This window comes from Contarinia nasturtii, unplaced genomic scaffold, assembly GCF_009176525.2.
Source record: "Contarinia nasturtii isolate CC-2019 unplaced genomic scaffold, AAFC_CNas_1.1 Cnas_scaffold_129, whole genome shotgun sequence".
NCBI lineage: Eukaryota > Metazoa > Arthropoda > Insecta > Diptera > Cecidomyiidae > Contarinia > Contarinia nasturtii.
The window spans coordinates 6,706,315-6,716,932 of record NW_022197486.1 but is presented as its reverse complement, the minus strand read 5'-3'; the positions used below and the strand labels follow the sequence as shown (position 1 = coordinate 6,716,932).

General features: G+C 32.0%; 2 protein-coding genes and 1 long non-coding RNA gene across 3 annotated transcripts in view; 1 reads left to right on the top strand and 2 right to left on the bottom strand.

Annotated features, from left to right (window-relative positions):
- Positions 1-1,241, bottom strand: part of LOC116347718 — a 2,889-nt gene extending 1,648 nt beyond the window's left edge. Inside the window, exons 1-5 of the mRNA XM_031778436.1 lie at positions 1,139-1,241; positions 965-1,079; positions 729-896; positions 496-666; positions 288-426 (exon numbers count right to left, since the gene is read on the bottom strand). Coding sequence (XP_031634296.1) covers positions 288-426; positions 496-666; positions 729-896; positions 965-1,079; positions 1,139-1,225 — 680 coding nt within the window. The 5' untranslated portion in view covers positions 1,226-1,241. The remainder of the gene's footprint in view (positions 1-287; positions 427-495; positions 667-728; positions 897-964; positions 1,080-1,138) is intronic.
- Positions 1,242-4,388: 3,147 nt separating this feature from the next.
- LOC116346300 lies at positions 4,389-5,920 on the top strand. Its single transcript, XM_031776261.1, has 2 exons — positions 4,389-4,522; positions 4,578-5,920. Exons 1-2 carry the CDS (start codon positions 4,436-4,438, stop codon positions 5,799-5,801), a joined length of 1,311 nt encoding a protein of 436 aa, XP_031632121.1. The 5' UTR covers positions 4,389-4,435; the 3' UTR covers positions 5,802-5,920.
- A 766-nt stretch (positions 5,921-6,686) lies between these two features.
- On the bottom strand, positions 6,687-7,206 carry LOC116349708. The gene is made up of 2 exons (XR_004201940.1): positions 6,989-7,206; positions 6,687-6,864 (listed from the first exon to the last, which is right to left on the bottom strand). It is a non-coding gene; the product is annotated as an uncharacterized LOC116349708 (long non-coding RNA).
- Positions 7,207-10,618: the final 3,412 nt, after the last annotated feature.

Here is a 10,618-nt window from a genome sequence, read left to right as displayed (position 1 = left end):
TTAGCTCTTCACTTTGTTTGGCTGAGAAAATTCTTCCGATTTGCTAGGGATTTTCGCCTCAAAAAGTGACTTCCAAAAAAAAAAAAAAACGATTTTATTTTAATTTGCTGAGGTTTTGGGCGGGGAAAATTATTTTGATTTTTTTGGGATTTTAACCACAAACTTGTAAAAAAAAAAAAAAAAAAAAAAATTTATTTTTTGCATATCATTTTTTTTTTGAAAAAACACCCCCCCCCCCCTGTAAAATGTAGCTCGCACATTACTACACATATACACATATGTCTTACATCGAACCAGATTGCCATTTGTCTAAATTTTTACGCGTTTCAAACCAACTACGAACGGAATGAAACCAAAATTGAAAACTAGTAGAAAAGCACAAATGGAAGTAATACGAATTCCATGGCACCCAATAATGGCGATCATCTTTTTTACGAAATGATAAAAACAATAAATTACAAGTAGAAAACGAATTTTTTTTTGAATAACACCTACAAATATTTGGATCAGTATCATGCCATATCCAATGAACATATTTTACACAAATTATATCAAACGGCATATCAATTAAAACGGTCATCAGTCCAACGGCCATATATTCAACCAGTTTAGATTTCAATTGCATTTTGGAAACGATCCATGAAGCATGATAATAAAACACCGAATCTGTTTGAAAAGAAGCATATTTCATATTGAAATAAAAATCTTTCGATGGATTTGAAACATACATAAAACCGTAATATAGAGTGGCATCCGGCGATCGAAAAGTGTAATAATGCTTTGAGCGTGCCAAAAATTATCGATGAACGGTGAAAAGTACGAAATCAATTCAATCACAAATCCATGCGTCATAGCTGATAAGAATAACCATGGCCATCTGCCTCCGGTTTTCAAAGCTGTCCTTAATTAAATAGTAGACTTAGTTACGAATAAATCAAAGCATACAAAAAAATTGTTAACAAACCATGAACAATCATCAGAGCAGCTCCAATGAGAAAATGAAATTCACAAATCACATAGCTCGGATGTGACATCCAAATATCATATGGATCCCTGTATGCAAGTAGCCAATCTATGACCTACATATTTAAAAACATAAAATTCATTTAAAGTTATTGTTTTCTTGAATTCGACTTACACCCGTATAGTTCATAGTTGATCGCTCTTCACCAAATCCACTCATATTATGTGTCATATTGATGCTATTCTTTGTATTACTAAACATTTTTCGATTCAAATAAATATTTTGTGCGGAAAGCACAAAGCAGTTGAATGATGTATGATAACCAGTAGGAGAGGTAAGTACTTAATTTTAATCAATTATTGAATTTAATCGTCTCATTATGATATCGATAAGATTTTTGTGGTAGTTGATAACAGTATTTTTATATTTATCAAATCATTTTTTATAGTAAAAAAAGACGTGCAAAAATAATGACTTCTTTAGAGAACATACGTGGGCAGGTGGTGAAAAAACGGGGGGGAGTTTACAAATATGTAATATCTACAAATTATGCACGGGGGGGAGGTCTGTAAAAATAAAGGCCTCTTTTTTCACTCCGATGAAAATTTATTTTGAATTGAATGATCCAAATTTTTGGATTGATGATTGAGGGTGTTAATTTCGGTCAAGAAACCCCAGCAAATCCAAAGAATTTTTTTCGTATAAAAAAGTAATTATTGCCATCTGGGGTCTTGTGTTCGGTATTTGATTGAGTTTAAGGACTAAATATATTGATTTTTTTATTTTAAGTACCAAAAACGTAATAATGATATTAGAGCTGAAAAATGTTGGAAAGTAAAACGTATGTAATAAGAATGTTGACAAATTTTTATTTAATTTCTGTGCAGATCATACATTTGAATTATAAAAAAAATTACAACTAATTTTAATAAAAAATTCTACATAATGAAATTTCGAAAGATTGTTTTTTTTTCAGATTTTTATTATACTGTGTTCAATTTTCAAAAATCTCCGGTTGTCGTCGATTAAATTTCATTATGTTACCTGATTTTGATAGTACAGTAACATTTTTTCTATTTTATTTTTCTATTTCTTACTACCGAGTATTTATTCACGTCTGGTCGCCGGAGATCTCATTGCTATTGCGGTATCTGAGCGCCTCGAATGATTGAATGAGCTCGGTTCGCGGTTATCTGTACATTTGTTGCGTACAATTATTTTTAACCATTTCCCTTTCAATACATCTGCCGGAATATTGATAGTTGAATTATGTGAAACTTCAATTAAAACACTGGCTCGATCTTTTATTAAAGCCAAAATTGATTTATAGACGATAACATCGATGTTTACTTTATGAACGCGACATGTTATTTGTTTCAAATTCTTGCCAGTACCCAGTGCTCCTTTAATATACATTTTAAGTTGATTAACAATTGCTTGCGATGCGCTACGATCATTATATTTCAATTCAAATGTTAACGTTTCCAATGCGGCTTGTGTGTTCAGCAATCGATTAACCTTGCCGATTGAAGTGTGCCATGAAATGGTCAAATGTTTCAGTGTGTTCAGTGTTTGCATGCTTTTAATTTCATCGATTGCTTGCAATGGCAAAAATGTTAATTCTTCAATCGGTATATTATATTTAACGAATGCATTAATAAGAGATTCTATTGAAAAATCATAATCACATCCCCAAACGAAACTTTTTAGTTTTCGTAATTTAACCAAAGACGATACAATTTTTCGACGATGACCACTTTTCATTCTTTGCGAATAGATACAAGACAAATGCTCCAAATTTGCTAAATTGCTGGCTATTTGTTCAAATACCAATGATGTGATGTTATGACAAAATGAAAATTCTAATCGCTGTAATTGTGGATTAAGTATTGCAAACTCATTAAATGTGTCATCCCATAAGCAGTCGGTTGCGTTAAATTTAACTTGTTTCAATTCCGGAAAAGCTCTTATAAAATGAGATAATGAACTTTCAACCCTTAGATTGTTGAATGTTAAACATTGCAGTGGTGAATTAAGTTTGAAATTTGTTGGTATATATTTGGAGAATGACAATGTTTCCAAAGCCGGAAATTGATCTCGTTCATTCATTAGCGGTTTGACAATTCGGTAAATTTGTAAATGCTTAAGTGTTTTGCCACAATTTTTTGATATCAATCGAATTATTTGAATATCATCTAACCGATTGTAAAGAGTTTCATGATGTTTTTTTGTTGCACCCAATTGGATTGATTCGACCGAATTGCCAAAAATTGTTGTGAAACTTTCCACACGTTCGCCGTTCAGTGTTCCCATCAAATTTAAATTCATGTTAATATTGATGCATTTAAAATAATTCGATGCCATAAATTTGAACGTATCCTTTGCACATGCCTGGAATCGTCTACATGTTTCGGCTGCGCTCAGAAAATCTTCCACATTGGTTAATTTGCGTATAATTTCTGTGATACTGTCATTGTTCAAAGCATTCAAAATGTTTTTTGGCGAATCTTGCGCTGCCGGAATATCCATATTTTTATCGATTGTTCTGCGAATACTTCAAATTTTAACACTTTTCACTGAAATATTTTTGATTTTTATTCACAAGTAAAGCTAAATCACACAATTTTTATGTTGTGATTCGATATTTTTATTTTCGTTGGATTTTCTTTACAGATTGGTTATTCTGGAACAGTGATCACAATGACAAGTAAAACACACACGACGAAGAGACACGTCTATCCTTGTACGTCTTTCAACTATGACTATCCATGGATTTGTATGGTAAGGAATAATGGGTATAGGAACAAATGAAAACCGATAACAAAAATCATTAGGTTCAGCTGTATGCATATGAACCGATTTTTCCCCCGAAATTAATAATCCTGCCAAATAACAAACAAAGGAAGTGACATTTATTCACAACAAAGTAATTCCATCTGCTCAAAGTAGCATAAGTATGTTTTCTTAAAAAAGGACCTTCAAGTGATGCATCGCAGTAAGTGGGTTCGCAAAAAACACAACATTTCAAGCCATTGTCATTTACCTGTTTATCGAAAAATAAACAATAAAATATTTTGACAAACAATGGTGAACTTTGGCTCTAGACTGTTCTTTTTTTACCACTTGTCATCTGTAGCATTTAGGGAAAATGATCTAAATGATGAATACCTGTGCTGTAAGCATAAAAAATATTGAAATAAGTTTTAGTCACACATACAACTAAAAATATCATAATAATTCGATTCTAGATAACTACACACAGAGAAACAATTTAAAAGAAGTACTTTTATTCCGTCAAAATTCACATTTTTTTCAATAAGGTAGCAAAGTTTTGATATCGAAAAAAATGTGTTCAATTTGATAAGATAAGGCGGATCACGACAGAAATAAATATAGTTAAAAAGTAACAGTCGTTATTAGCAGCTTTAATAGTTCGTTACAAATTGAAAAACGACGTTTAAAATCCAGAAAATGACGATCAACACTTTTTACACATTTATTTTCCTTTGTATCTGTGCTATAAATGCTATAACCAGCAAGTCCATCGATTCGACCAGAGTAATTTTTTTTTTAATTTTTTTTACTTTCTTTTAATAATTTAAAATAATTTTAGAATGACTTATGGCTGAACCACTTGGAATGCGTAGATGAAATGTTGACAATGCCGAATGATTCGAGTGCAAATTGTCGATTCGAAATAATAAATAAAATTGATATTCACGATTTGCTTGATATGGCTCTCATGAATAACAATTATCGGATGATTGCTGCTGATATTTTCGATAGAAAATATGAGAACAAGTTTGTTTTAATTGTAAAAAATTCAAATTCGTATTCTCTAACTATCGACGGCAATACAGTTAGTCATAATATTAAAATAAATTCAATTTATCTTCTACTTGAATACTTCGGAGAACTTATTTCAGAGTTATACATCAACTTCTCAAACGTCATGCCAGACAAGAATTTAGAAAAATGTATTGAATTGGCCAGTCGATACTGTGAAAAATTACGTGGATTCAGTGTAAATGGTGGCCGAAATATGTTGAGGCAAGTGAAGAACCCATTCTATAACGTAACCGAAGTTACGTTTCATATGTCTGAATTCGAGACCCACACATTAAGTTTGGCGAAAATCTTTCCGAACGTGCAATTATTACAATTACTTGCGGTTAATATAAAAAATGATGATATTTTTGGTCATTCCCTTGCAAAGTTGGAACATTTGATAATTTCGTTTGGTATTTTTCCCGGCGATAGTAAACATAAGAAATTAATAGCGAAAAACCATCAAATTCGAGTGTTGAACATTGCTTATGGTAGTGCTACGTTAGTTGAGTTTGTAAGTGAACATTTACCAAGTCTTGAAACATTCATTTTGCCCGATGACACAACAGTCGATTACACGGATGAGATTCATTTTAAGAATGTTAAAAGTTTCGAAATTAACTTCGTCTCGGGAGGCCTCATGAACATTACATTTGAACGGTTGGAGGAGTTTGCTTGCGATCCTGATGAATTTCCCAATTGGATTGAAACCATTGAAAGACATCCAGATTTAAGAAAACTTAAATTCCACAGTAGAGACGGATTTGAAGATGAATATATTTCTTTGCTTGGAAAAATCGCAAAAAATTTAGTTGAAGCCAATTTCAATTGCGATAACGATGTGCAAATAGAAACAATTGTTAATCTTTTGAATGAGTGCACATTTATGGAGAGATTGTATCTGAGCGATGTTAGCAAAGCATTTGGAGACAAATTAAATGTGGAAATTCAAGATAAATGGAATTTGAACCAAATTAAAGATGACGCCATTTTTATTGAACGAAGGTAACATGAAAAGTTTGATGTGGATGCATATCACTCATTCGTAGACATAAAAAAATATTTTTGTTTGTTTCTTCGGTTTTTTGAAAAATAAAAATTGTGTTTCTTCGTAGCGTTTTTAACCAATTTTTTTTTGTTATCTTATTGAGTAAGCAACGTTTAACTTTTAGGATCTTGGAGAACGGCTTCGAAATTACTTTTTTTGACTAGGGGATTTTATGTTCAAATGCATACTACTCTTATTCCCTCTAGATCATACGCACAATATTGGCCATCAGAGAGACAGTTTCGAAATCGTGCATCATCTATTCCATTCGATAAACGTTGCACTGCATTGAGGCATTGGGTCAATTGTACCATTTTTAAGTCATTTGATCTCAAAGATGCTTGAATGTTAAGATGTTAAATATCTTCTATACTATTTGAAATATTTATGTACCATTTTGATCCATAGGGAAACCCCAATCTGTCTCCAAAATATTTACATCCGGTGGTTGGTCTCGTATATCTGTTTCCAAACATGCCGCTCCTATTTCATCCGTAAAGCGAATACGTTTCGTCAGCTCAATCAATGCAATGTCATTTTTATTCGTATTAAATGAATATTGCGAAGTTTATTGCTTTCTATTTAAAAGTGTGTGGTCAAATTACCATATGTAACAGCCACGTCATGTGGAGTTTCATTTTCACTATTTGTAGCGAATAGATTTGCACCCTTCGCGATTAGCAATTTAATCACTTGAATTTTTCCAGAAAAGACATTGAAATAAAAAGAATTTTTGCTACGTTTGTTATTGTTTATTGACTTATGCTATAATATTGTTTTCCATTTTTGAAAAAAAGAAATAGTCTTATAACATAGAATGAAGTAAGAAATGTACAAACGAATCGGTGAATGCAAATCACACGAAATGTGATCAGATTTAAGTTTATTGAAACTATTTATTCTTAATTCGGAAAAGTGAACAATTATCATGGCTAGCAGCCTTGTGAAGTGGTATATTCGATCATCGTTTTACCATTTACATGAGCTCCTTTCTCTATTAGATATTTTATCATTTCTGTATGACCTAGAAAGTACGAAAAGTAAGGGGTATAAACTTTTTTGGAACTATTAAATAAATTTGTTCCCTTCAGAATCACTTGATATTAGGCATGCCTCTTATAGCTAATTATATTTTTATGAGAGTTTACCATTTTGGGCGGCATCAAGTAGCTTATTGTTCAAATCCGAATTTGCACGGACTTCGAAACACACAGACAATAAAACAAATAAATATTTTATATTCATTTTCAATAAAAATTTCCAATTACAGTTGCAAAAACTCTTGTTGAGGCGAAGACGTGAACACTGTAATAAATTACAAAAATTTGTCTGAATTATTAAAGAACGAAAGTACTTTCGTACTCAATGAAATGTACAATACTTCTGATTTTCTAGTTTATTCGGCATAAAATGTGGCTTTAATTTTGATAAAGTCGAATTTACATGTAAATGAATATTAGAGCTAGGAGCTTATCACGTTTTTTTATGTCACAAAATTTATGTTTATTATTGCAATATGATTAAAAATATGTAAATTCGAATATCCCTGACGATTCTCCCAGAGAAATTAAAATTCTACAGAAAATTAGAACACATTCATATTTTTTCATCTGATTTTTACTATTTTTTTCACATTAATTCATTTAATTATATTTTCGAATATTTTCAACACCAATCTCACAAAATTGAAAAGACAATTAATTTTCACAATAATAAATATTTGAACATTTATTTATTTCAACTTTTCTAGAGTATTTTCATTTTTGTTGAATTGTGTTACCAGCCCCTTGATGTTGCGATGTGTGTACTTCCAAACTATGATGTAATCAAGTGAGATTATGTTATCATCATTCTGCCGTCACTGCTATATTGCGAATGGCAAAGCAAAAAGAGATACATAAATAGAGTAGTACTACATTTGGCTACTGATTTCATATTTTTATTTAAAACTTAACGTTCATCTGACGAACTTCGTCATCTATTACATTTTTTGTTCTGTTTTCAATTTTGTTATTATTTTATTTTAAGGCAGTAAGGTTATTCAAGGCACGCTGAAACTTACTGGTTTTCGGTTTGATTAGAACGATCGTCTATAATTGATTGAAATTAATAATTAATCGGTTTGATATATTTACCTCTAACTATAATTGTAGCACGTTGTTCGTGATGTCCTTCAAATTCAGCTTGGCAAATATATTCACCGCCATCAGCAAGTTGAACATTTGTGATGGTAAGAACACCATTCTTTTGGTATGATCGATCCGGGAGAAATCCATTCGCCTTATGCCAGATGACGGTGGTTGGAGTCTAATAAAACCAAATATAAATCAATATTCCATGACTATGCCTAATACATCATCGTCAATAGAATATTCTTACGTGTGCGGCTGTGCGATATGCGCTGCATGGTCCGATTTGAAACTCAGGCGGAGAGATCACAACAGAAACTGCAATTTAATGTTTTCGAATCAAATTCAAATAAAATGGATTAACAAGGCACAACTACACTTTACTGAACTTTTGAATAACAGCAAATTCATCCTTATTTTTGTATGCTATGAGTAGCTGGTAGTGAGTATATACTATATCAGTGGTGCGATTTTCAAAATTCCCGCTAGGGGGCGTTTTTCACGGGGAGGTTCAAAAATACTCCGGAGAGCATAGCTCCCATACCATGGGGGGTAGGGCACCCCTCTTGGGTCATCATATACTGAACATTTAAATATCATGCAGTCATTACATTGGGCTAAGATATTATTTCGGACTATTTCGCACAAAATAGGAGATAGTTTTATGTAAACGTACTAGTATCTTAACGTCCAATGTATTCACTGATATCATATGCAATAGATTATATCTCATGACTCTAAGCATTTTGCTCTCACTAGCGGACTCGAGTTGTGCGATATGTAATCAAGTTATTTTAAATGATGCCTTTAATTTCAAATTTATTTAAAATTGTGATAATTACCAAAGCTACTCTCTGCTTCCTCTAGAATTTTTGCTGCTTCCTTGTAACCTGAAATGTTTTTGATTATAAACTTAATTGAGATGCTTTCGATTCAAAAGTGTATGGTCAAAATACCTCTTCTGAAAGCATATTCACGTGGAGTTTCATTTCTACTACTTCTAGTGAATTGATTTGCACCCTTTTTTATTAAAAAATCAATCATGTCAGCGTTGCCTGAAAAGACATTCAAAGAAATTTGTTTAGCGACATTTGTTATTATTTGGCCATTGAATGGTTCAAACATTTTGAAAAAAAAAAGAAAGTAAGAAATATGTAACCGATTTAAGGAATGCAAATTTAAATAATTTGGAAAAGTTAACAATTACCATACTCAGCAGCAGCGTGAAGTGGTGTGTGCTTGTAGTAGTTTTCAGCATTTATATTGGCACCGTTTTCGATGAGAATTTTTGCTGTTTTTGTTGCACCTAGAAGTACGAAAAGTAAGAAGAATAAACTTTCTTGAAACTATTTATTCTCAACTTGAAACCATTACCAGTCCAAAGAGCGGTATGAAGTGGTGTGTTTTTCCCATCTTCAGTTTCAGCATTCACATCCGCTCCTTGCTCGATTAGATATTTGGCTACGTCTGTATGCACGAAAAGTAATGAGAATAAGCTTTATTTTTAGAACTGAAAAAAAATTAACATTCATGCTTGGTAGACACCAACATAATAAATTTGATTGAAAATATTTATTCTTAATTTGGAAAAGTGAACAATTACCTCCAGAAGTAACCTCGTAAAGTGGCGTTTCAGTCCTAACATTTTTGCAATTAACATTGGCTCCTTGGTTTATTAGCGTTTTGACCGCATGATGTCACCTAGAAAGCACGAAAAGTGATATGATTAAATTTCTATTTCTTTTTATATTGGAAGTATGTAGAACGACCATTCCCAGCAGCAGTTTGAAGTGGAAAATTATATGGTCCTTATGAGACCAAATTGATTTGTACGAAATTGGATTGATCAGTAATAAAACTTTACTTAAAAAAGATCATGTGTCGGCCTTAGAAGAAAACAATAACATACAGAAAATTTACCAAAAATACAAAAAAGAGAAACATGCTGTAAATAATACTAAAACAAATTTTATGCGAGCAAAAGATTTTGAAAAATTTACCGGATAATAAAATTAAATAAACACAATTGATGAAACGTGTCTTGCTTCAATATATTGTTCTTTTATAAATAAAAAAATGAAAATATTTGGAAAATACTTGGAAAGCCTGCATCAGATGCACGAAATAGAAATATACATAATAGCTTACCGATTTGCTCTGCGGATGAATTCCACGCTTTGCTGTATATGAAAGTCAGTTTTTTTGAGATCATATCTTTTTGTGTAGCTGAAGTATTCGATTAAATCCGGTGTGCCAATAAATAGAGACATGTTTGATTGTCTTGCATCGGTGCAGACACATGCATACAGCATAAACAAAAATGTTATCAACAAATATGCACACAGCATATAGTCAATTCAATGTATCCACCAACGAAATCAAACACATGCTTTGCGATCCAATTAAAAAGTTAATTAACAACGTTTTTGATATTTCCAATTTCTTTGAGAGTTTGGCGTCGCATTTTACCAGTGTTGTGCAATACAACAAAGATAACAGTCCGCATGCAAAAGTTATCATTGATGATGTGTGTGCTTTGATGGTGAATTGGATTCTACAGGGGGAGGAAAATTTTTTAAGCCTAGGATATAAAGAGAAGTGTTTTCAAATCATTCTTGTGCTGTAATTGAAGTATGAACTGTCAACAGT

What these genes read in the sequence shown, in the direction of transcription:
- LOC116346300 (XM_031776261.1), top strand. Translation starts at nt 4,436, where the DNA reads ATGACGATCAACACTTTTTACACATTTATTTTCCTTTGTATCTGTGCT. An exon ending in AGTCCATCGATTCGACCAGA is followed by an intron (nt 4,523 to 4,577) that starts GTAATTTTTTTT and finishes AAATAATTTTAG; the next exon opens with AATGACTTATGGCTGAACCA.